This window comes from Telmatherina bonti (assembly GCF_933228915.1).
Source record: "Telmatherina bonti genome assembly, chromosome: 6".
Classification (NCBI taxonomy): domain Eukaryota; kingdom Metazoa; phylum Chordata; class Actinopteri; order Atheriniformes; family Telmatherinidae; genus Telmatherina; species Telmatherina bonti.
The window spans coordinates 4065397-4092729 of record NC_136624.1 but is presented as its reverse complement, the minus strand read 5'-3'; the positions used below and the strand labels follow the sequence as shown (position 1 = coordinate 4092729).

The 27333-nt window shown below is 46.9% G+C and overlaps 2 protein-coding genes across 2 annotated transcripts in view; both read right to left on the bottom strand.

Moving 5' to 3' along the window:
* Nucleotides 1-25252, bottom strand: part of LOC306757715 (uncharacterized protein) — a gene marked incomplete at its 3' end in the record, with an annotated part of 62601 nt that extends 37349 nt beyond the window's left edge. Inside the window, exons 1-9 of the mRNA XM_079242841.1 lie at nt 25177-25252; nt 22550-22717; nt 15250-15354; nt 5988-6030; nt 5767-5842; nt 5212-5430; nt 4453-4540; nt 4209-4361; nt 2350-2447 (exon numbers count right to left, since the gene is read on the bottom strand). Coding sequence (XP_079098967.1) covers nt 2350-2447; nt 4209-4361; nt 4453-4540; nt 5212-5430; nt 5767-5842; nt 5988-6030; nt 15250-15354; nt 22550-22717; nt 25177-25215 — 989 coding nt within the window. The 5' untranslated portion in view covers nt 25216-25252. The remainder of the gene's footprint in view (nt 1-2349; nt 2448-4208; nt 4362-4452; nt 4541-5211; nt 5431-5766; nt 5843-5987; nt 6031-15249; nt 15355-22549; nt 22718-25176) is intronic.
* rpn2 (ribophorin II) overlaps nt 1-27333 on the bottom strand; it is a 265425-nt gene that overhangs the window by 51669 nt on the left and 186423 nt on the right. The window lies entirely within an intron of this gene.

The window sequence follows — 27333 nt, the reverse complement described above, 5'->3', positions numbered from 1 at the left end:
GTCATTTTCTTTGCCATGCATTTTGAGGAACTTCTCCTAAGAATTTTGTCCAACTTTAACCCAAATGAGTCAGGATGCTCAAGAGACATGTGTGATTAAAAGTTGTGCTATTTCTTTTAATAGGGGATATCGTTTAGGAGAGGCGGGGCAGCAAAGCAGATGTGATGCAATGAAAAGGAAAACTGACATAACTCCCACAAAAAACAACCAACCTGCACCAAATTTGCTACAGATGATGCCAGTTATATCCTTCACATTTCTGCATGTCAATAATTAGATTATTAGTTAGCCCCGCCCCTTGGTGACAGGAAGTGACCCTTCATAAGGCCTTAATGGCCTGAAGTGCAGTCTGGCTGCACTTTAGGTTGAGAGAGGCATGGGAAGGATGTTGCCAGGGGAGGCGGTGGCATTATGCCGAGCGGCGCCATGGTGCGAGGGCCTATATCACCGCTTGCGGTTTTAATTTCCTTTGTTTTGGCCTGTTAGATTCTCTGGCCTGTTGGTGTCATCGGTGGCTGTTCGGGACTATAAGCCTGTAATTGTGCAGCTCACTGCAGAATATTTCACCTATTTAACTGGAAAACCTCCCAGCTGCCTTCATGTTCTGTTTCAGCTAGTTGTTATGTCTATACTGGTGTCCTGGTTTACCTGCCTGCTTCTGTCGTCTGGCACGCATGTTGATACCGCCACACAGGCTCCACATGCATTGTTGCATGTTGTATGTTTGTCTTGTTTTGGGGTTTTGGCATCATCCATCCAATAATTAAATGGGAGTCAGGTCCTGCCTCAAGTGGAGGAGTTTAAATATCTCGGGGTCTTGTTTACGAGTGAGGGAAGGATGGAGCGTGAGATCGACAGACGGATCGGTGCGGCGTCTGCAGTAATGCGGACTCTGCGCCGGTCTGTCGTGGTGAAGAAGGAGCTGAGCCAGAAGGCGAAGCTCTCCATTTACCAGTCGATCTACGTTCCTACCCTCACCTATGGTCATGAGCTGTGGGTCGTGACTGAAAGAACAAGATCTCGTATACAGGCGGCTGAAATGAGTTTCCTCCGCAGGGTGGCCGGGCTCTCCCTTAGAGATAGGGTGAGGAGCTCAGTCATCCGGGAGGAGATCAGAGTAGAGCCGCTGCTCCTCCGCATCGAGAGGAACCAGTTGAGGTGGCTCGGGCATCTGGTCAGGATGCCTCCTGGACCTCCCTGGTGAGGTGTTCCAGGCACGTCCCTCTGGGAGGAGACCCCGGGGAAGACCCAGGACACGCTGGAGGGATTATATCTCTCGGCTGGCCTGGGAACGCCTCGGGATCCCCTGCAGAGTTGGCAAATGTGGCTGGGGAGAGGGAAGTCTGGGCTTCCCTGCTTAGGCTGCTGCCCCCGCGACCCGACCCCGGATAAGCGGCAGAAGATGGATGGATGAATGGATGGATGGATGGATGGATGGATAATTCATTTAATCATTCATCATCCTAATCACTTAATCCGATGAAGGGTTGTGGGGAAGTTGGAGTCTAACCCAGCGACAGGCAGGGTACACCCTGGACAGCTCGCCAGTCCATCGCAGGGATGTACAATACTGATAATAATAATTATAATAAATGTATTTTTCCAGAAATTAATAGAACCTGAGTTTACGATATTAAGATCTGTGTCTATTATTTCATTTATTTGTCTACAGAAATCCATTTAAATTGAAGAAAATTATGCTTTTTGGGCCGAATATTGTTATGGGATTAATCCAGAATAGTTCATTCCAACACCAACACAGACTGTTTTCTGTTTGAGCTGGAAGAGACTGGGAGTCCAGTTTTTGGTTAAAATTCATTTCACGTCTCCGACATTTAAGCACCTTCCAGTTATTCTGAACATAAATTTTTAAGTCTTTCTACCTTCTGTGACTGCTCTATAATCTTCTAATTTCCTGGCAAAGCTGTCGTGGTTTGGACTTTTTCTTTCTTTCATTCTGGTTTCTTGTTTTCTTTTGTAGTTTTCCTTGTTTACTTCCCTCATGTCTTGTTTCCTGTTTTGCTTTTCGATTCATTAGCCTCACCTGGACTCACTTTTTGTTGATTCATTCCACCTGTGTCTTCTTTTGTTTCTGTATTTATAGCCTTGGTTTCAGTTCTGGTTGCTGGATCATCGTGTTTCATGTGTTACTTTGTCTTTAGTTGAGTTCTGGAAATAAAACATCTTGGTTCAGCATCCTGCCTCCCGTCCCTGCATCTGGTCTACACTTCCACCTCGCCGTGACACCATGAGCGCAGCCTGAGTGTTGCTGTATGTAATGAAGCTTCACACATTTGTCCTGCTTTCATAGGCAGTGAGTCAGAGGCTCCAACCAGGAGAGACTCTTACCGGAAGAAGGTGTGATGCTCGATGCAGACCTTCCACAGTCTCTTGGCAGCTCTGTGGTTGGGCAGCTTGAAGCCAATCGTACTTTCAAACTGTTCGTACTGAAATGGGAGAAAGCACATGAACAGAGAGGGAAATGTGAAGAAGAGGACAGCGTGCACGTTTTATTTACTGAAGGTCGCCTCAGGAAATCTATGAATTGTCATTTTATACCTGCAGCAAACAGGAAAACAATCAATGCAGAGTGAGTTTACTTTGTGTTTGTGTAAACACTACTGTCACAACATACTGCTGCATGTAAGCAGATGTATTTATATAAAACAGCCCTGCCAGCGTGCAGGACGCCGCCGCGCTGATGTCTGACATCCATCCACAGTCATCACAGTGGCGGGAAAACTTTCCATATTTATGTTCTTTATTCCTCCTTTCTGTTGTCTGCAGCTGCAGCAGCTTAAAGGCTTCTTTATCCGGCTGCATCACAGGCTCACTGTGCCGCTCTGTCACTTGACCGGGTCTCACCCAGACAGCCTCATACGCTGCGGCTCAGCATGACGATAAGCTGCAGCGCCCACAGCACCACAAGGAGCGCCGAAATGTAGAGCCCTGACCATGCAGGGGCAAAGCTCAGACGTTGGGTGGTCGCTTTTCAGCATTACTGACCGCACATTCACACAGGTCTGCTGTGGCCTGCAGTAGCAGCAGGAAAAGGCTCATTCTGGCTGCAGACGTAGTGCTTAAAGATCCGGTTTGGAAGCGTCTCCCTGGTGTTGGGAGGCTGCAACGTGTGGCCAGCAGGTGGCAGTATACGCTGCATGGCTGCTTGTAACTAAAGAAGAAATCATTTTCCCAACTGGAAACAAACGTCAAAGAGGAGCAGAACTGCGGCTGTGGGCACATAGCCGGAACCTTTCCACAGTAATTCCTGTCCCATTTCATCTCGGTCCTTCCCGGGAAGATGCCTGTGGCATCTAAACACAGGAAAAACTGTTTCATCCGTTTCTCTGCAGACGCGCGCAGGGTTTCACCGTCTTTCTCTTTTCCAGTCGCCTTTTCTTACACCGTCAAAGTGCATGAAACGTAGTCATGGAAACGGAGATGTTATTGTAATTCCAGACGCAGAATTAAAAGCATGAAATTGTTTCAGTCCAGCAAGAAGAGGTACTTCTACGTGTGTCCTTGCAAACACGCGCTTTATGAGTGGAAAACAGTGAACGTTCTTCACAGCTTCTGCTACTGAAGCCTTCACGGGGCTCGTGTGCAATCAGTCCCTTTGTCAGCTGAAGAAACAAACTAATTTTAGTCCGTATGCAGATTTCTGAGGAAAAACGTGAAGCCAGGAAAAACCAACTGGACTTCTGAACAAGGAAATCATCAATGCCTTGAAGGATTTTTCTTCAACTTAAACATCTTTAAAAGTAAAACATTTTTTTTTATTAAATGTTTATAATATAAATATGTAGGTGTGGATCGGCAAACACAGACTTAGTGAAGCTAGCTGCCACCTACTAGCATGGCTAAAAGCTCATTAAGTACATCTCTATGAAGTATAGATAAACACAGGACACGCTGTCTGTTCAGACGTTTTCAGCCAGTAAAACCACTGTCATACGTTTTATTTCTATACTTTTTATGCTAAGCTAACTAGCTGCTAGTTGTAGCTTCAGCTTCTGTACAGACATGAGAGTGCTAATCTTATTATTAAATCCCCTGAATAATGAAGTTTTCCAGCATCTAATCAGTTCAAGGAGTTCCTAATTCATTTAAAATCATAAATATATGGAATTAAAGCTGTGTGGTTCCAGACTGCATTTCCACATGTTTTCCGTACAGTGGGGAGAAACGTCTCAGATCACGGTGCATACCTCGCCAGGTCTTATTTTGATGTAAAAGTTGCTCCTTTTATATGAAATCTTCAGTATCTTTGGCCAAGCGAAGCGGTTGATCCTCAGTCTGTCGCGGTAGATCAGAAGACCGTTGGCGCACACGCCCAGCATTATTTCAATCCCTTCAGAATCCTGCAGAAGACAGAGGAAGCGTTTACTCATGCACTGTGCTGGACTGGAAAAGTCTGCCATGAAAACATAAGAAGTCTTGGAGATATCCAACCTTAGCGTGGTGAAGGTCAACCCCATACATGGACAGTTTCTTGGCGTTCTCCAAAAAGTTTATTTCGGCCTCCGCTGGAGTCATCCCCCTGGTGCAGAAGAACACTATCTGTTCACATACCACCATCACTAAGCCTTCTTAGGTAAACCTACATTCCTCATCGGTTATGATATTTTATTGTGAAATACAGACGTTTTAACACCTCACATTAGATACAGACAGAAAGTAGCTGCTACCAACATGAGGACAGACTGACCAAAAAAAATAGAAAAAATTACATGAAATTCTGAAACTGCTTCTGAATTCTGGCTCAACTTAAATATAAATACAAAATATCACGACGGCACTCGAAAACTAATATTTTGTTGAAGAATCCTCGAAGCGATCACTGCAATCGGGTGTTGCTTAGTGGTCCTTTTGCTTTGTTTCTTTATTCTTTTCAGCTGCAGTTCAAAAGCAGTGTCTCTTTTCACTAAATTATAAGTCAGCAAATTCTCATTAATTGTTACTTTTTAGCCGTTTCTGCTTATTTGAGTGACTATTATGATTTTGCCTTTCTTTAATGGAAAGCCGTGCATAATATATTCATATCTGAATTTGCCCAGTAAATGAGAGCCTGGACCATTTAGGCGATAAAGTGGCTGCTGTAAGCATGATGGATGTTTGTGTTTACAGCACTACAGGAAACCATTAGCAGATCCATCCCTAGAAATTTGTGCAGAGATGAAAGTCTTATTGAAGCAATAGTGAGTTCAGTACTTGTAGTTTCGATGGAGTTCCATCACCCTCTCCTCCAATTCACGAGTCTGATTGGGAGCAAAGTGGAAATCGCTGACGTAATCAGAGCCGTGCTCGTCCTGGTCATAGTCTCCCAACTCGGCCTGGATGGTGTAGGAGCCCAGGAGGGCGTGGGTGACGAATGAGCAAGGCAGCCGACCTGACAGCATATCATCTCTCAACTGCAGACACAGGTAGTATCTGTCAGGTGAGACAAAAGGGGAGGAAAGGAAGGAGTGTTGGTAGCCAAACAACCCTGAGTCATGCAGGCTTCAACAAGTATTCAGCGTGGTTAATCCAAGGCAGTTAGCAGCATTCCAGGGTTAATCCTGGAAAAGGAGAGAAACATTTGGACTGCTCTGAATTCTTACAGTGCTTCTAAGGAAACACATCACTGAGAAACAAAAGGAAAGGGAGAACTCGTCTGCAAAGCTGACACATGTAACAATTTCTCCTCTGATTAATCCTGAAGTGTGTTTGACAGCAACACTATAGCAGCTACAACTGCTAATATCACAGGGTGTGTGTTTGTGCTACCTGGTAATATCCTCTGTGAGCTGGGAGGGATCGGGAGGATAGAACTTGACAGCGAAGGCAAAGTGCCACAGAGAGTCTGAAGAGACATTGCAAACATGAACTGGAGTATAAAACACACAATATCATATAAAAATGCTGATTAGAGGTGCATTTAACCATTCGACACAAAACCTAAGAGTATTTTTATTTAGCTACTGCAGCCATTTGGAAAAGGAACTCACTGCGCATCTGCTTCTTGATCTCTTTGGAGGGGTCCAACCAGTTCTGAAAGACAGAAGGCAGCACTCACACAGGGTGGATTGGAAACATGGCAAATGCACACCCCAGTGTCTCATTCTGTCCTGATTGCCATCAGCGTTCCTAATGAAAGTCCCTCCATATGGTAAATGAAGGAACTGAGCCCTCCCCCGCAGAGCCATCCACACAACGCAGACGGAAGACTTGTACGTTTTGTTGGCTATGCTGAAAGCGAGTTACCCCTCCCATCTCATAACACCTGATCAGTGAACTGCTTCACTAATCGAGGCGCCATCTTAAATTTGGTTGCTGGAGCGGTTGGTAGCTGGTGCGGCTCGTAGCTGGGGCGGTTCGTAGCTGGGGCGGTTGGTAGCTGGTGCGGCTCGTAGCTGGGGCGGTTCGTAGCTGGTGCGGTTCGTAGCTGGGGCGGCTCGTAGCTGGGGCGGCTCGTAGCTGGGGCGGTTCGTAGCTGGTGCGGCTCGTAGCTGGGGCGGCTCGTAGCTGGGGCGGCTCGTAGCTGGGGCGGTTCGTAGCTGGTGCGGCTCGTAGCTGGTGCGGTTCTTAGCTGGGGCGGCTCGTAGCTGGTGCGGCTCGTAGCTGGGGCGGTTCGTAGCTGGGGCGGCTCGTAGCTGGTGCGGCTCGTAGCTGGGGCGGTTCGTAGCTGGGGCGGCTCGTAGCTGGTGCGGCTCGTAGCTGGTGCGGCTCGTAGCTGGTGCGGCTCGTAGCTGGTGCGGCTCGTAGCTGGGGCGGTTCGTAGCTGGTGCGGCTCGTAGCTGGTGCGGCTCGTAGCTGGGGCGGTTCGTAGCTGGGGCGGTTCGTAGCTGGTGCGGCTCGTAGCTGGTGCGGCTCGTAGCTGGGGCGGTTCGTAGCTGGTGCGGCTCGTAGCTGGTGCGGCTCGTAGCTGGTGCGGCTCGTAGCTGGTGCGGCTCGTAGCTGGTGCGGCTCGTAGGTGGTGCGGCTCGTAGCTGGTGCGGCTCGTAGCTGGGGCGGTTCGTAGCTGGGGCGGTTCGTAGCTGGTGCGGCTCGTAGCTGGTGCGGCTCGTAGCTGGTGCGGCTCGTAGCTGGTGCGGCTCGTAGCTGGTGCGGCTCGTAGCTGGGGCGGCTCGTAGCTGGGGCGGCTCGTAGCTGGGGCGGCTCGTAGCTGGTGCGGCTCGTAGCTGGTGCGGTTCGTAGCTGGTGCGGCTCGTAGCTGGTGCGGCTCGTAGCTGGTGGTTCGTAGCTGGTGCGGTTCGTAGCTGGTGCGGCTCGTGGGACTCCTGAGCAGCAGCTTGTAAATCATGCAGATATTCCAAGGCAGAGCGGCGTGCAGATGGAAGAGGAGATGACCAACAAGGACTCTGATGATGCTGAAATTGCTGCTAGGAGTTTGTGACAGTTCTGTTGCAGAGGAAGTTTGCAATCATCTTGAAAGCCAAGACTCTAAACTTTGTGTCCAGTTTTGTTGCGTTTAAAAGGTTGCATGAAATGTTTTTCAGCCAGGAGAATAACATCAGATTTGTTGCAACTTCTGATCAATTCCTCTGCCAGCTACAGATAATATAACTCTTGTGTGAGGCAACCAACAGGTAGAACTACATTGAAGTCTCAGTGGACTAATTTTTCCCCCAGTGGACTGGTTTTTTCCCCCAGTGGACTATTTTTCCCCCAGTGGACTGGTTTTTCCCCCAGTGGGCTATTTTTCCCCCAGTGGACTATTTTTCCCCCAGTGGACTGGTTTTTTTCCCCAGTGGACTGTTTTTTTCCCCCAGTGGACTGGTTTTTCCCCCAGTGGGCTATTTTTCCCCCAGTGGGCTATTTTTCCCCCAGTGGACTGGTTTTTTCCCCCAGTGGACTATTTTTCCCCCAGTGGACTGTTTTTTTTTCCCCAGTGGACTAATTTTTCCCCCAGTGGACTGGTTTTTCCCCCAGTGGACTATTTTTCCCCCAGTGGACTGGTTTTTCCCCCAGTGGACTGGTTTTTCCCCCAGTGGGCTATTTTTCCCCCAGTGGACTATTTTTCCCCCAGTGGACTGGTTTTTCCCCCAGTGGACTGGTTTTTTCCCCCAGTGGACTATTTTTCCCCCAGTGGACTATTTTTCCCCCAGTGGACTGGTTTTTTCCCCCAGTGGACTATTTTTCCCCCAGTGGACTGGTTTTTCCCCCAGTGGACTATTTTTCCCCCAGTGGACTGGTTTTTCCCCCAGTGGACTATTTTTCCCCCAGTGGACTGGTTTTTCCCCCAGTGGGCTATTTTTCCCCCAGTGGACTATTTTTCCCCCAGTGGACTGGTTTTTTCCCCCAGTGGACTATTTTTCCCCCAGTGGACTGGTTTTTTTCCCCCAGTGGACTATTTTTCCCCCAGTGGACTGGTTTTTCCCCCAGTGGACTGGTTTTTTTCCCCCAGTGGACTATTTTTCCTCCAGTGGACTGGTGTTTCCCCCAGTGGACTATTTTTCCCCCAGTGGACTGGTTTTTTCCCCCAGTGGACTATTTTTCCCCCAGTGGACTGGTTTTTTCCCCCAGTGGACTATTTTTCCCCCAGTGGACTATTTTTCCCCCAGTGGACTGGTTTTTTCCCCCAGTGGACTATTTTTCCCCCAGTGGGCTATTTTTCCCCCAGTGGACTATTTTTCCCCCAGTGGACTGGTTTTTTCCCCCAGTGGACTGGTTTTTTCCCCCAGTGGACAAAAGGGTCTTGGCTGCAGCCTGGAGAATTAGGCTAGGCTGATATTTGGCGGGGCTGGATGTCCAACCGCGCCCCCTAAACATTCTGATTGGATTAACCCGAACCCTAACTCTAGCCCTAACCACGGCGATTTAACTTCCAACCTTGCCCAATATCCAGCCCTGCCCCATTCTACAGGCTGCCCCCGGGGGTTATTGCAGTGAACTGGTTTTTCCCCTAGTGGACTGGTTTTTTTTCCCCAGTGAACTAGTTTTTCCTAGGCGTACCTGCTTCTCACTGACCGATTACTGGGAGAGACTCCAGTTTCTCGCCACGCTGAATTGGACAAAGCGATGCAGAAAATGGATAGAAGGACATCATGTGCACCAAATAATTCCTTCTTTTCCAGACTATCAAAAGAGCTGAAGGCATTTATTTATTCTATTTATTTATTTAATTTCATTTCAACTAATGAGAAAGAAATGAATAAATCTGAAGTTAACAAGGTGCAGATCTTACGTTTGTTTCTCCAGTGAAACGCGGTTTAGCCTTTAATCACTGGCCATTAAGCCGTGCCGTTTACAACCTTTTGCAAAGATTAAATCCTGGTTCCACCAGCTGAGATGGAGAAAGGCCATCTGAAATGACATTTCAGGCTTGTTTGGTCTACCGACCAAGCGACCCTAGACCACATGCTGGAACCTGGCTCTGATAAGCCTGTTTTTGTCGTATCGCAGCTACAGCCTTACCTACACAGAGAGACGGGGAACATTTGTTCCTCTCAAACACCCAGGTTTACCTGCTGAAGCCTGAGACCATGCATTTGACTTGAAGAAGCATGCACAGGCAGACTACGGTGCAGCATGCTTGAGATGTTAAAAGGGATGAAATCTTCTCATCTTCCTGAACTTCAAAAGCCAGGAGCTTCCAACATAGCCATGCTGTGCAATCACAGAGCTGCCTGTCGGAGCCTAGCGCTAATCAAAAGACCCCACATCAAACCCAGAGCTCCCGTTTAGCCGAAGCTGAGACCCCTCAGCTGTTCTGCCATAATGCGCCGGGTCTTTGCAGCATGTAACAAGGCAGCAAGGATCAGAGCAACACATCCAGACTGTTTTAAATGTCAAAATTATTAGTGAGATGACAGGAGTTTAACGTTGGCACACATTTATCAGGAATGGAAATAATTAGACCTCAGATGACAGACGAAGTCTTTCTGACAGCTGAGCTCCAGTCGAGAAAACGGAGGCATGAAATATGAGAACAGAAATAATAAAAATAAAGTTCCTGGGATCTGTCAGTCATTTGGACTTTATGCTTTTAGTCATTTCCAATAAATAAAAACAAACATTACAAATAATCCATCCGCCACTATGGTTCCTTCATAAACAGATATGGTCAAATAATATATGGACAAAAAATCAGAACTTTTTTGGGGGAAAAAAACGCTTCTTTCTAGAAGTGCAAAATATAAAAAACAAAGGAATATAAAGTAAAAGATATAAAAATGTATGAATAAATACGAAAAAATTCAAATTGAATGACAAACTAACAGTAAGTTTATACGTCTGCTGCAGGCTGGTCTTCAGAAGCAGGGTGGAAGATACTGGCAGGCAAAGAATACATGGAGCGCCATAACCAAGTAGCTGCATAGTGTACAGGAACATCTGTGCAGAATATGGACTGGAGACCCCTAAGTCCCAGTGGGAAACTCCCTCCAAGGTGGTGGAGAATGAGAGGGCCAAGATCCTCTGGGACTTCCAGATCCAGACAGATAAAATGGTGGTGGCCAACCAAGCGGACATAGTGATCATGGAGAAGCAGCAGAGGAAAGCCGTAGTGATCCATGTACCCATCTCCAATGATGGAAATATCAGGGAAAAGGAGAAACTGTACCAAGTACCAAGACCTCAAGGAAGACCTGGAGAAGGCCTGGAGGGTGGAAGCAACAGTAGTACCCATAGTGATGGGAGCACTGGGGGCTGTGTCCCCCACACTGGAGAAGTGGCTCCAACAGATACCTGGTGGAACATCAGACATCTCCATCCAGAAGAGATCAGTCCTAGGAACAGCTAAGATACTGAAGAGGAGCCTCCCAGGACTCTGGTAGAGAATCCAAGCCAACCAAACTACACTGGGAGATGTGAATCGAGAAAGATCACGGCAGCACCTGTGTGTTTCTTCTCATGTTAATCTGCTCATCCTTCAGATGGAGATGGCTGTAAGCACCACAAGGTTAGAACTTCCTTCAGATGGAGATGGCTGTAAACACCACAAGGTTAGAACTTCCTTCAGATGGAGATGGCTGTAAGCACCACAAGGTTAGAACTTCCTTCAGATGGAGATGGCTGTAAACACCACAAGGTTAGAACTTCCTTCAGATGGAGATGGTTGTAAACACCACAAGGTTAGAACTTCCTTCAGATGGAGATGGCTGTAAGCACCACAAGGTTAGAACTTCCTTCAGATGGAGATGGCTGTAAGCACCACAAGGTTAGAACATCCTTCAGATGGAGATGGCTGTAAGCACCACAAGGTTAGAACTTCCTTCAGATGGAGATGGCTGTAAGCACCACAAGGTTAGAACATCCTTCAGATGGAGATGGCTGTAAGCACCACAAGGTTAGAACTTCCTTCAGATGGAGATGGCTGTAAACACCACAAGGTTAGAACTTCCTTCAGATGGAGATGGCTGTAAGCACCACAAGGTTAGAACATCCTTCAGATGGAGATGGCTGTAAACACCACAAGGTTAGAACTTCCTTCAGATGGAGATGGTTGTAAGCACCACAAGGTTAGAACTTCCTTCAGATGGAGATGGCTGTAAGCACCACAAGGTTAGAACATCCTTCAGATGGAGATGGCTGTAAACACCACAAGGTTAGAACTTCCTTCAGATGGAGATGGCTGTAAACACCACAAGGTTAGAACTTCCTTCAGATGGAGATGGCTGTAAGCACCACAAGGTTAGAACATCCTTCAGATGGAGATGGCTGTAAACACCACAAGGTTAGAACTTCCTTCAGATGGAGATGGCTGTAAACACCACAAGGTTAGAACTTCCTTCAGATGGAGATGGCTGTAAGCACCACAAGGTTAGAACTTCCTTCAGATGGAGATGGCTGTAAGCACCACAAGGTTAGAACTTCCTTCAGATGGAGATGGCTGTAAACACCACAAGGTTAGAACTTCCTTCAGATGGAGATGGCTGTAAACACCACAAGGTTAGAACTTCCTTCAGATGGAGATGGCTGTAAACACCACAAGGTTAGAACTTCCTTCAGATGGAGATGGCTGTAAACACCACAAGGTTAGAACTTCCTTCAGATGGAGATGGCTGTAAGCACCACAAGGTTAGAACTTCCTTCAGATGGAGATGGCTGTAAGCACCACAAGGTTAGAACATCCTTCAGATGGAGATGGCTGTAAGCACCACAAGGTTAGAACTTCCTTCAGATGGAGATGGCTGTAAGCACCACAAGGTTAGAACATCCTTCAGATGGAGATGGCTGTAAGCACCACAAGGTTAGAACTTCCTTCAGATGGAGATGGCTGTAAACACCACAAGGTTAGAACTTCCTTCAGATGGAGATGGCTGTAAGCACCACAAGGTTAGAACTTCCTTCAGATGGAGATGGCTGTAAACACCACAAGGTTAGAACTTCCTTCAGATGGAGATGGCTGTAAGCACCACAAGGTTAGAACTTCCTTCAGATGGAGATGGCTGTAAACACCACAAGGTTAGAACTTCCTTCAGATGGAGATGGCTGTAAACACCACAAGGTTAGAACTTCCTTCAGATGGAGATGGCTGTAAACACCACAAGGTTAGAACTTCCTTCAGATGGAGATGGCTGTAAACACCACAAGGTTAGAACTTCCTTCAGATGGAGATGGCTGTAAACACCACAAGGTTAGAACTTCCTTCAGATGGAGATGGCTGTAAGCACCACAAGGTTAGAACTTCCTTCAGATGGAGATGTCTGTAAGCACCACAAGGTTAGAACTTCCTTCAGATGGAGATGGCTGTAAGCACCACAAGGTTAGAACTTCCTTCAGATGGAGATGGCTGTAAACACCACAAGGTTAGAACTTCCTTCAGATGGAGATGGCTGTAAACACCACAAGGTTAGAACTTCCTTCAGATGGAGATGGCTGTAAACACCACAAGGTTAGAACTTCCTTCAGATGGAGATGTCTGTAAACACCACAAGGTTAGAACTTCCTTCAGATGGAGATGGCTGTAAACACCACAAGGTTAGAACTTCCTTCAGATGGAGATGGCTGTAAGCACCACAAGGTTAGAACTTCCTTCAGATGGAGATGGCTGTAAACACCACAAGGTTAGAACTTCCTTCAGATGGAGATGGCTGTAAACACCACAAGGTTAGAACATCCTTCAGATGGAGATGGCTGTAAGCACCACAAGGTTAGAACTTCCTTCAGATGGAGATGGCTGTAAGCACCACAAGGTTAGAACTTCCTTCAGATGGAGATGGCTGTAAGCACCACAAGGTTAGAACTTCCTTCAGATGGAGATGGCTGTAAGCACCACAAGGTTAGAACTTCCTTCAGATGGAGATGGCTGTAAACACCACAAGGTTAGAACATCCTTCAGATGGAGATGGCTGTAAGCACCACAAGGTTAGAACTTCCTTCAGATGGAGATGGCTGTAAGCACCACAAGGTTAGAACTTCCTTCAGATGGAGATGGCTGTAAGCACCACAAGGTTAGAACTTCCTTCAGATGGAGATGGCTGTAAGCACCACAAGGTTAGAACTTCCTTCAGATGGAGATGGCTGTAAGCACCACAAGGTTAGAACATCCTTCAGATGGAGATGGCTGTAAACACCACAAGGTTAGAACATCCTTCAGATGGAGATGGCTGTAAACACCACAAGGTTAGAACTTCCTTCAGATGGAGATGGCTGTAAACACCACAAGGTTAGAACTTCCTTCAGATGGAGATGGTTGTAAACACCACAAGGTTAGAACTTCCTTCAGATGGAGATGGCTGTAAGCACCACAAGGTTAGAACTTCCTTCAGATGGAGATGGCTGTAAGCACCACAAGGTTAGAACTTCCTTCAGATGGAGATGGCTGTAAACACCACAAGGTTAGAACTTCCTTCAGATGGAGATGGCTGTAAACACCACAAGGTTAGAACTTCCTTCAGATGGAGATGGCTGTAAGCACCACAAGGTTAGAACTTCCTTCAGATGGAGATGGCTGTAAGCACCACAAGGTTAGAACTTCCTTCAGATGGAGATGGCTGTAAGCACCACAAGGTTAGAACTTCCTTCAGATGGAGATGGCTGTAAACACCACAAGGTTAGAACTTCCTTCAGATGGAGATGGCTGTAAACACCACAAGGTTAGAACTTTCCTCTCTTCAGGATGCGCTAAATCTGTGCAGTGGTAAAAATAATCATTTCACAGCAAACCATTTCTCCTGACCTGCTACCTGTTCAGTCGAGACATTGTAAAAGCTTGTGTTTTAGCTTCAATGCTGCACTTTGTCTGTGTGAAGTGACTAAAGGAGCAAACACGCTGGCTATCCTGGCTGAACTATCTCTGTCCACACTTTAAAAGTTCAACACATAATGCAAAATGTTCTTATTTTATGTATTAAATTGTTCAGATCGCTTTGTTTCCCCCCAGGAGGGATTTTAAAGAAGATAAATAAAATGAGAGAAAACACGGTTCATTTATAAAATGTTTGGATTGTAAAGTAGATGTTTAAATGTTCACAGACAGACTGTAAGTGGTTTGCTGACGACCAGAAAGAGTGGGATGAGGTTTTACATAAAGATGACAGCAGTGCTCGGGATGATGTAGCTCGTTTGTTACGGCGCTTTGGAAAGGTCACATGGCCTGATCACACGAGCATGATCACAAACCGCTGAAGGGCTCCGATTTTTAAAACAGAACCTAAAAATCCCAAACGTCCCTTTTGCTGTAATTAACCTCACAAAGAGTTTAATGGCCTGATTTTCAGAGGATTGTCTCTGAAGTTCCACTCATCCTCAATCAGGCCATTTTCCTGATTATTGTACCGTGATAACAGCCTTATCTGCTATTAGACTGATTCCTCTTGGCTTTTTAAGGGTTTTTTTCCTTTTGGCAATCAATGTTACTGCGTGGGAGCCTGGGAACTGGTAAAATATATTCTACAATCAATAATGATTTAATTTGATCAGCTGTCTACTCTCAACATGATATTGATGTTTTCTTCTTTTATTATAACAATTATCATCATTATTTAACTTGAAAACGTTGCTGTTCATCTGCAGCTGCAGGCTTCAGTCCATCTCGGTTTCATTCACCTGATTGAAGTATTTTTGCCTCCAGAGTCGCCCCCCCCCTCCCCCTCAGAAATACCTCTATAATGACATGTATGCATATTGCTAAAAAAGTAACTGGGGCATTTCTTTATCTCTTCTCCGACTGCTTTTGGTCCAGACCAGACTGAGCATGGAAATTTCCATTTCACATTCGTCTTTGGCTGATGGACCCCGGAGAGAGGCGGAGTGAGAGGAATACAGAATACAATTTAAGCACCAAAACAGCCCGCCAGATGATTATAGACAGAGTTCACTGACCTTCTGGCTGTCCGTGTCAGCAAAGGTCAGGCCGAAGTAGTCCTTCTCCAGCAGGTTGAGGTGCTCACACACCATGTCCATCAGGATCTGTCCCTTAGAGTGTTTCTGCAGACATGAAGGACAAAGAAGGAGGTAAAAAGGAGGAGATGGAGGGAGCACGTCTGCATCGCATCATGTCAGGTTGTGTCATGGTCTACAGGTTCCACGTGTCCTGGTTCCTTTGTTTTCTTTCATTTTCAAGGTTTTCTGTCTGGTGGTTATTCAGGTTCCCTCCGCCTTTATGCTTCCTGTCTTTCTGTTCCACGCTGGTGGCTTCTTTCCCCATACCCGTCCTTTATTTGTGTGCTACCTACCTAGCATTCATGCTGCCCAGCTTCCTTTGTTCAGAGGTAAACTGTTGTCATTCTTTCTTTCATGGCTGTTCTGTGTGTTTCCTGTTTCCTCGCCCAGCTTTGTGCTTTTGGATTAACCTTCATCACACATCAAAAATGATGTTTTTCATCATAAAACTAGAATCTTTTTCACAAACAGAAAGAAAATCATGCCTTCCTGTTTCAAAAGCACAAATCTTTCTTGTTTATTGTTGTAATAAAGAATGAAAAAATGTGGTCATATGTCTTTTTCATTGTCTTTTGCATATATTTCTAAAAAAAAAAACCAAAACAAAAAAAAAAAAACCACACAAACAAAACTTCATTTACAGTTTTTCTTTGGGACTTTTTACTGGTGAAGATCAGGAGTTTATTCTACCTTAAAATTCAAAGTGAGCAACACGACTCCATCGTCCTGCTCTGCATCTTTTACTTGGTCTGCATACTGATTAGTCTCACGGCGGCGGTGTTAGTTCTCGACAGATCAGACTGGCAGATTTTTTTCTAGCGGGGCTCTGAGAAGCATCGTGTGATTGGTCGGCTATTTGAGGTGGGCGTGGTTAACATGGAAAAGCACGAAGCGGAAAGTTGCCGCTTCTGCATTTTTGCAGTTGCAGATAAAACGGATTGTTTTGATAAAACTGCTGATCGAGGTGATAAAATAGTACGAACATTTTTACACCATGTGGCATTAAAATGCACAACCTGGCCGCGTGCACAACCCGCCCAGCCGCACTCACAAAGTGCTGGATGTCCTGTAAAGTAATAATAACAATGATAATAATAATAAATACAACAATAATAATAATAATAACCAAACATTTGCTAGCTTTAGCCATAAATAATATTGTTCCAGTTTAGCTCCTATTCATCCAGTTGCTGTTCCGATGTTTCCGCGTAGCTACGTAATCAGAAATCCTCCCACATTAAAAAAAAAAAACAAACACTTTATATCAGCATCACTGAAAAATAAGTTGAAATAATATAATTCTTATTTTTGTGCCTCATTTAGAAATGTCATACCTGAAATGAACCAGCCATGACTTTACAGCTACACGAGCTGTATGGATAATCTTAGGAAGCTGAGATTACTAACAAAGTCCTGATAATCCTGATATCACTGTAAATTCATCGCCTGAAAAGCTACATATTAACAGTAAAAATAACCTTAAAATCTTAGTATAGAAGCTCCAACATCCAGTATCTTAGAGTTACTCAAATAAAGTCTGGTAAAAACTGAGAAAAGTAGAAGCTAAATAAGTTAACTGAGTCGTTTTACAGATGTTTTAACACAACAAAATTCCCAAATGTTCCATCTAACGTTTCTCAGCTTCTCAACGTTAAAACTTTTAAATACTTCACAATAAAAATAATGTACAAATAATCTAAACAGAATAATATCCCAGACAGAAGGCAACCGTCAGCTAGCATGTAGCAGGATGTTTTTCTCTTTCTGAGGAGTCCGTAGCAGCTTTTTAGACTAGAATATGACTTTTCTCTTGGAAACAGCTTAACCAAAGTTAACTGCACTTCTCTGGACTACAAGCTCCATGGCAGTCCAGAGAAGTGTTTAGCTGCTAGCTAACTAAGATTAGTCTGCCGTCTAGTTTTCCTATGACACCTGTTTGAGTGGCAGAAGCTCGCCGGCTGGGTTTGGTGCTTTGCTACGTTCCCATACAGCTGCTCAGGGTTAGAACTGTGTTTCATCGGGGCGGAAACGCTTCGTAAATTCTTCCACCTGAGTTTCTGCCTGTCATTTTGGTAAGCTACATGCTAGCTAGCGTGTTTGTGCTGAATGGATCCCAGAGATGACAAGGCTTCCAGAACATCAGCTTCTTTGTGTTTGTTTGTTTTGTCACATTGCAGGACTAAACGAGTGAGTTTAGTCTCATCCTGAAGTCCTACCTGCATACTTTCGACGTGTAAATATCGCTGACAACTAGCTACAAGGTACCAAAATGCATCTATTTCTAAGCCTGTACATCTGATGATCCACGAATCCCCATTTTATTCGGCTACAAGCGGAATAAAGATGTCGGCTCGGTGATCCACCCCCCAGATTGTAGATTAGGGAATCAGAACCCGAATGACCATGATCTCTGAACATCAGAAAATATCAACGTGTGCACTTTGATGCTACATTTAAACACAGAGCAAGAGAGACTTTACACCTCACATTTAACCACTCTCAGTTTTACTCTCTCACTTATTTTCCCTTTCTGGTGCCTCCTTTGTGCAGAGACAGGGGTGTTGGAGCAAGCTGTTGCCACGGTAACAGATGCAGCATTATTCCTCTGCCGTCTCGTTGCTTAATATCTCAGGGGTAGTGCTGGAAAAAGTGTTTTTACTTCTGCACTTGTGCTGAAGAACGGTGGCGTAACACTTGGGAACTCTCCGTGTGAGTCAGCGGTTGCAAACGCAACATTTTTCATGCTATAATCATTTCAGAGGAGAAGCAGTGGCTTCATAAGCCCCATCACCGAGGTGGTGCACATTTTTTCTCATCGCTCGGGAGCAAATAAACGTTGAATTGAAAAATGATGATGTTAATCTTGCTAATACAATCAGCATGAACGCAGCCAGGCTCGGTCACACATGGGGAGGGGAGGGGGGGGGGGGGGTACAGCGCCTCTTCTTCTCCCCTAGCAATGCATGTATGACAAAACACCTAATTAACCCACAAATATGGCTCCCAACCCCCTCCCAGAAGAGCTCTTGGACAATGCTGTCTTTCTCCTCCCAACACTGTTATTACATGATGGGAGGTTCAGATGTGACAATCAGGAGGTCCCGCCCCTTCATTTACAGACAGGAAGTGGGGGCAGACCCGCCCCTGACCACGGAGGGCCGAGGCTGTCGCTACACTGGAATTTACAGAGAAGCAGCGAGAAAGAGGTTGCTGTCTGAACATGAGAGGGCGGGTGAATTATCCGGAAGAGCAGTTCAGACTCTACAGATGTCATCGGCCCCGTGCACGTAACACGCTACTGACGCGGTGTGGAACGGGTCCACATGTTGGCACGAGGCATTCCTGATAGTCAAAGCTCGCACTTCGTCCTCCCACATCCTCACAGCACACTCACTAAGCTGAACGCCGAATGCAAAGCCATCCTGCTCCTGGGCTCGCATTATAATAACACGGCTGCTGTTTTCTCCTCGGCTGCACCTGACTTACAGTCATGCAGCAACACTGGGTTCCTCAGGAACCAGTCTGCACAAGGCGCTGTTACTGGGAGGGAACAGAACTAACCAGTAGCACGAAGCGTTTCATCAATGTGTGTACGATCATCTGCAATAAGCAGAGACCCAATCCTCCACCAAGCTGGATCCCCTCAACACCTCGGCTGCACCTAGAAATTCTGTCCATATAAGTTATGAACTGAAGCGGCTGGGATGAGAATCAGCACCTCCAGATCTGAGACCATGGTCCTCAGCTGGAATAGGGTGGATTGTCCTCTCCGGGTCGGGAGTCAGGTCCTGCCTCAAGTGGAGGAGTTTAAATATCTCGGGGTCTTGTTCACGAGTGAGGGAAGGATGGAGCGCGAGATCGACAGACGGATCGGTGCGGCGTCTGCAGTAATGCGGACTCTGCGCCGGTCTGTCGTGGTGAAGAAGGAGCTGAGCCAGAAGGCGAAGCTCTCGATTTACCAGTCGATCTACGTTCCTACCCTCACCTATGGTCATGAGCTGTGGGTCGTGACCGAAAGAACCAGATCTCGTATACAGGCGGCTGAAATGGGTTTCCTCCGCAGGGTGGCCGGGCTCTCCCTTAGAGATAGGGTGAGGAGCTCGGTCATCCGGGAGGAGATCAGAGTAGAGCCGCTGCTCCTCCGCATCGAGAGGAACCAGTTGAGGTGGCTCGGGCATCTGGTCAGGATGCCTCCTGGACCTCCCTGGTGAGGTGTTCCAGGCACGTCCCTCTGGGAGGAGAATCTGACAATGTGACAGATGTTAAATAGTATCTCTGCATCGCCAAGGTGGTCTTCACAACAAAGAGCCATTAGCTTGTTTCTGTTCATGTTTCAGTAAACAAGTGGAAGCGCCAGACTTTTCCAGTGGGTGTTGGCTGCAGCATGGAGAACGAGGCGGGATGTCATGTCCTCACACACACACACCTGCAGCTGGACGTCATGTCCTCACACACACACACCTGCAGCTGGACGTCATGTCCTCACACACACACACCTGCAGCTGGACGTCATGTCCTCACACACACACACCTGCAGCTGGACGTCATGTCCTCACACACACACACACACACCTGCAGCTGGACGTCATGTCCTCACACACACACACACCTGCAGCTGGACGTCATGTCCTCACACACACACACCTGCAGCTGGACGTCATGTCCTCACACACACACACCTGCAGCTGGATGTCATGTCCTCACACACACACACCTGCAGCTGGACGTCATGTCCTCACACACACACACACCTGCAGCTGGACATCATGTCCTCACACACACACACCTGCAGCTGGACGTCATGTCCTCACACACACACACCTGCAGCTGGATGTCATGTCCTCACACACACACACACCTGCAGCTGGATGTCATGTCCTCACACACACACACACACCTGCAGCTGGACGTCATGTCCTCACACACACACACACACCTGCAGCTGGACGTCATGTCCTCACACACACACACACCTGCAGCTGGACGTCATGTCCTCACACACACACACACCTGCAGCTGGACGTCATGTCCTCACACACACACACACCTGCAGCTGGACGTCATGTCCTCACACACACACACACACCTGCAGCTGGACGTCATGTCCTCACACACACACACACCTGCAGCTGGACGTCATGTCCTCACACACACACACACCTGCAGCTGGATGTCATGTCCTCACACACACACACACCTGCAGCTGGACGTCATGTCCTCACACACACACACACCTGCAGCTGGACGTCATGTCCTCACACACACACACACCTGCAGCTGGACGTCATGTCCTCACACACACACACCTGCAGCTGGATGTCATGTCCTCACACACACACACACACCTGCAGCTGGACGTCATGTCCTCACACACACACACACACCTGCAGCTGGACGTCATGTCCTCACACACACACACCTGCAGCTGGACGTCATGTCCTCACACACACACACCTGCAGCTGGACGTCATGTCCTCACACACACACACCTGCAGCTGGATGTCATGTCCTCACACACACACACCTGCAGCTGGACGTCATGTCCTCACACACACACCTGCAGCTGGACGTCATGTCCTCACACACACACACACCTGCAGCTGGACATCATGTCCTCACACACACACACCTGCAGCTGGACGTCATGTCCTCACACACACACCTGCAGCTGGACATCATGTCCTCACACACACACACCTGCAGCTGGACGTCATGTCCTCACACACACACACACACCTGCAGCTGGACATCATGTCCTCACACACACACACCTGCAGCTGGACGTCATGTCCTCACACACACACACCTGCAGCTGGACGTCATGTCCTCACACACACACACCTGCAGCTGGATGTCATGTCCTCACACACACACACCTGCAGCTGGATGTCATGTCCTCACACACACACACCTGCAGCTGGACGTCATGTCCTCACACACACACCTGCAGCTGGACATCATGTCCTCACACACACACACCTGCAGCTGGACGTCATGTCCTCACACACACACACCTGCAGCTGGACATCATGTCCTCACACACACACACCTGCAGCTGGACGTCATGTCCTCACACACACACACCTGCAGCTGGACGTCATGTCCTCACACACACACCTGCAGCTGGACATCATGTCCTCACACACACACACCTGCAGCTGGACGTCATGTCCTCACACACACACCTGCAGCTGGACATCATGTCCTCACACACACACACCTGCAGCTGGACATCATGTCCTCACACACACACACCTGCAGCTGGACGTCATGTCCTCACACACACACACCTGCAGCTGGATGTCATGTCCTCACACACACACACCTGCAGCTGGACGTCATGTCCTCACACACACACCTGCAGCTGGACATCATGTCCTCACACACACACACCTGCAGCTGGACGTCATGTCCTCACACACACACACACCTGCAGCTGGACGTCATGTCCTCACACACACACACACACCTGCAGCTGGACGTCATGTCCTCACACACACACACCTGCAGCTGGACGTCATGTCCTCACACACACACACACACCTGCAGCTGGACGTCATGTCCTCACACACACACACACACCTGCAGCTGGACGTCATGTCCTCACACACACACACCTGCAGCTGGACGTCATGTCCTCACACACACACACACACCTGCAGCTGGACGTCATGTCCTCACACACACACACCTGCAGCTGGATGTCATGTCCTCACACACACACACACACCTGCAGCTGGACATCATGTCCTCACACACACACACCTGCAGCTGGACGTCATGTCCTCACACACACACACCTGCAGCTGGACGTCATGTCCTCACACACACACACCTGCAGCTGGACGTCATGTCCTCACACACACACACCTGCAGCTGGACGTCATGTCCTCACACACACACACCTGCAGCTGGACGTCATGTCCTTACACACACACACCTGCAGCTGGACGTCATGTCCTCACACACACACACCTGCAGCTGGACATCATGTCCTCACACACACACACCTGCAGCTGGACGTCATGTCCTCACACACACACACCTGCAGCTGGACGTCATGTCCTCACACACACACACCTGCAGCTGGACGTCATGTCCTCACACACACACCTGCAGCTGGACATCATGTCCTCACACACACACACCTGCAGCTGGACGTCATGTCCTCACACACACACACACACCTGCAGCTGGACGTCATGTCCTCACACACACACCTGCAGCTGGACGTTTTTACCTCGATTTCTCCTTCCAACTCGGAGGAATCCAGCAGCGTGACTTTGAAGTTGAGGGATTTGATCCGTTTTGAGCCTTTCTGCGGCGACTTGAGGTTCTTGTTCGGGGACGTCTTCTCAGACGTGTCGGTGGTTTCTCTGTGGCCCTCCAGGTGTTTGGAGTTCTGCTCCTTTACAGAAAAATGACACAGAAATACACACCTTACCCTACTTTATTATCAGCACCAGTATGAGGAAAGGGAAAGGATGTTATTCAATAAAACTACATGGTGGAACCGCCATGGCAGTGCCTGTGGGAAATGCTGATTCAGCACGTAGGATCTGCTAAATACTGACTTTCAGTGCAGCTTCCCATCTCTGCTGACTGACAAGCACGTGTGAAGAGCATGGAGTCAGTAACAAAAGCTGAGAAACATAAATTACAGACACTAGAAGAGGTTTCTAGTTTCCAGACGGAAACATTTCCTCTGCTAGACGTGTTTCTCTCTCCATGTTTCCAGCTGGATATGATGATGGAATAAACTGAAATCCGTTCTGCTTGTAGCTTTACCTTCTGACCTCTCTGTCCTCCACCAGACGCCTCGTCAACCATCTCTGGTCTGTTTATTTTCTTTCAATCTATTTTTTTTAGCTACTTTCATTCTGTCTCATGTTCATATTTTATATTACTTCCTATTGTGTATTTTTACTAAATAACTATTTTCATTTGTTCTTATTTAATTCCAGTGTTTTTGTTTGATTTTCCTGTTTTTTTCCAGTGTTTATTTAGTTTTTATATAATTGTGACTAAAGCATTGAGAAGTTAGAAAATAACCAAGCTGACGAATACAGTATAAAGTAGTTCTGTCTGTCTTTTTGGTGACGCTGGCGTCATTGGCAGACCCGGATCATGTGACTTTAGAGGGCGAATCAGAAGTATTGAGAGATGAGCAGGACCTTTTGGTACGTGACGAGTTTCCAAGCTGCTGAAAACGCTCCTTCTGTTCCCTCCCTGGTTAACATGGTTTGTTTCACATCAGCAGGAGCTCAAAGTCTTGTTTTGTTTGATTAAAACAGCAATCAATAAATAAACAATATGAATCTAAACACGTACAAGGACTCGTATCCACAGGAAAGGCAGCAAATTTCACACCTACTTTCCACAAAGCCATCATCCCAAACACTGCAGAGAACCACATTCCTTTTGGTCTCACACAGCTGGTTGGTTCTTCCAGTACTACGATCCAGAGACGATCACACCTGTCCAGGTCGGGATTTTAAAACAAAGAAAAATCTCTGGATACCACCACGACGGGTAAAAACTAGGAGCTTCCCGGCTCGTTTCTCCAGCTCGTCGCAGACAACCACTCTGCTTCACAAACGTCAGAAATAAGCCGACACTGCCGGCACTCAAGCAGAAGAAGCTTTTAACCATCTTCCACCATCTTCGCTTTCAGGAAAACAAACCAAGAAAACATGTTTCACAGCGTGCATGTGTAGACGTGGAAACAAGCTGCAACAGATACCACTGCCTTGTGTCGTCGTTTTACTGGGAAGAGAACGAGGGATTTTTAACGTGTGGATTTACTCATGTGATCTAAATGTCATCATGTCCCAGTGGGTTGGCCTGTGTTGTACAAACTAAACCACCTCTGGAACAACATAAATCAGAGCATAAAGCAGAAATCTTACCCAGCAAACACCTACCAGAGGATAGATGGGCCAATAAATATTTATATTTCATACTAAAACGGGCTTAAGGATGACTTCAGTCTTCAGTGCTGACAAACGTCGGAGCGTTTCTTTCTTCACACTCTTCTTTTTAAGGACGCTAATATCCTTCAATGTGGCTACAAAAATGTTTTGGATCATCTGTTGTGAAAAGGTTCCTGAGAGAATTCCTGCCAGAGACCATAGCTCCCAGTACACCATCCCAGTTCATTATGTGAGCTTTCATCTAAATACATATACACACACGGATGGATGGATGGATGGATGGATGGATGGATGGATGGATGGGTAGATGGATGGATGGATGGATGGGTAGATGGATGGATGGATGGATGGATGAACGGATGGATGGATGGATGGGTGTGTGGATGGATGAATGGATGTGTGGATGGATGGATGGATGGATGGGTAGATGGATGGATGGATGGATGGGTAGATGGATGGATGGATGGATGGGTAGATGGATGAATGGATGTGTGGATGGATGGATGGATGGATGGATGGGTAGATGGATGGATGGATGGATGGGTAGATGGATGGATGGATGGATGGGTAGATGGATGGATGGATGGATGGATGGATGGATGGGTAGATGGATGGATGGATGGATGGATGAATGGATGTGTGGATGGATGGGTGTGTGGATGGATGAATGGATGGATGGAGGGATGGATGGATGAATGGATGTGTGGATGGATGGATGGGTAGATGGATGGATGGATGGATGGATGGATGGATGGGTAGATGGATGGATGGATGGATGGGTGTGTGGATGGATGGATGGATGGATGGATGGACGTTAGATAGATAGATAGATAGATAGATAGATAGATAGATAGATAGATAGATAGATAGATAGATAGATAGATAGATAGATAGATAGATAGATAGATAGATAGTGGTATTTCTAGAAGCTGACCTGTTTGGCCATCTTGCTGTCAGAAGCCGAGTCCTGCATGCCTGCTGCTGCCCCCTGCTGTCAGGGAGGACTCCTGGTTTGACGTCTTCTCCTCTACCTCCGGGAACTTCCTCTGTTGCTTCAGCGAGGTTACACCAACCTGAGAAAAGCAGAAGTAGAGCAGATACATGAAAATCTCTGTCATTGTCAACAGAATCTTAACTATTTTAACTTATTTCTGAACTAAAAGAGTGTCTTGAAAGAAAATAAAAGGAAAAAATGTGAATGTTTTCATCCCAAACAATACTGGCACTAACACAGGAATCAGACCTTCAACACACCAACATTTCCACACCCTAAAACTCTCGATACAACACCATCTCCACAAACAAAGCAGACTTCGCCATCAAGGACATCTGCTTTCAGTATGAAACCTCTCCAAGCCTGATAACGTTCATTCATTTAAAGACAAGCTCTGATGAACAGGTGGGACTCAGTGGTATTTATTAACTCACAAAGAAGTTAAGTAAAACTACTATCACAGCTCCATGATTCTGCTTCAGTCTGTAATATCCAGCTGGCTAAAACAGCAAAGCAACGAAGGTGCACCCACTGCAGACCGGTTATGCAGTTAACATCTGTCCTTAGTCAACTCAGCTCAGATCAGTTCAGCCGGTCTTCAGCTGAAGTTTGTCTGGAGATCATTTATCAAAACTAAAACTAGAGAGAAGCTAGTTTTGCCCATTTAGAGGGGTTTGCGCTGCTGACATGTCACAAGACAGTAGGAAAACGGTGACAGTACCATGTTGGGGAGATGTCAACACACACGTGTTTCCTGGAGAACAGACTCAGAAAATCTGACTTATTCTACATCCATAAGTGAACTTTAGAGTCTGCAAACTTACATTGGAGCCCTTCAGGCTAACGAAGAGGATTTACCTGTTAATGTTGACCACACACCCACTGGCCATTTCACTACGCACGCTCGAGGAGCCGCTAGAAAACACACATTTCTAATCAGCCAATCACACGGCAGCAACTCAACACATGTCGTCATGTTGTTAAGACAACTTGCCACAGAGTTCAACCTGGAAGGGGATAATATCTTCACACCAGGTCCAGCCTGGAAGCAGATGGTCTCCAGCAGCAGAAGACCACAGCGGGTTCCCTCCTGTCAGTAAGAACAGCAAACTGAGGCTACAATTCACACAGACTCACCAGAACTGGACAATAGAAGATGGAGAAACGTTGCTGGTCTGATGAGTCTCCAGTTCAGCTCCACATCCACACGGTAGGATCAACAACATGGTTTAACCAGCACAGCCTACCTGAGTCCTGCTGCTGACCATGTCCATCCCTTTCTGAGCACAGTGTAGCATCTTCTGATGGAAACTTCCAGCAGGATGATGCACCATGTCACAAAGCTCACATCATCTCCACCATGACGATGTGTCCTCACACACATGTTGGCCTTTTCGGGGCCGGGAGTGAAGCCAATAGGACAAGCTGTAGAGTGACCCTTGAAAGCTAACTGGACAAGTGGTTTGACTTTTATCTGGCTTACAGTCTGTGTTTCATTCGCTGCAGCTGTTGGCTTAACTGTAGCTGGCTAACATGCTACTTCTACTAGCCTGTTACTTCTAGTCCAGGTAAGTTTAACAGAACTGGTGGACAGTAAACAACAACTCATCCAACAGAAGACTGATCTGTTACTGTTCTTCTCACCTCCTGAAATGAAACATCAGACTCTGCAGCTGCACACAGAGTCTGAATCGTCAGACTTACAAGTGAGTGTTGAGTGGCTGCAAGTTGCAAAGGTTGAGTGCTCACACATTACAACCACATGCTTATATAGCTATATTTACACATACAGTCATGGAGAGCTCATCCTCCGCTCATCTTCCATGCACTCGCAACGCTGAAAGGATATTTCACTCCTGGTCATCTACACATGCACACATTCAGCGTCCGGATTCCCGGGTTTATAACTGATCCCAAACTGCAAGGTGCCACGTGAACTGGTCTCTTCTGTGATCCGGGATGGATTTATTTCATGACTTCTCAGTACATTTAACACTAAAAACGCCCGTATGATGTATGGATGTGTCCTCAGTGGACTCAGAGCAGCATATAGGAATAACAGACTCCAGGATTCTGTCTCTCGCTCTCCCCGGTGGT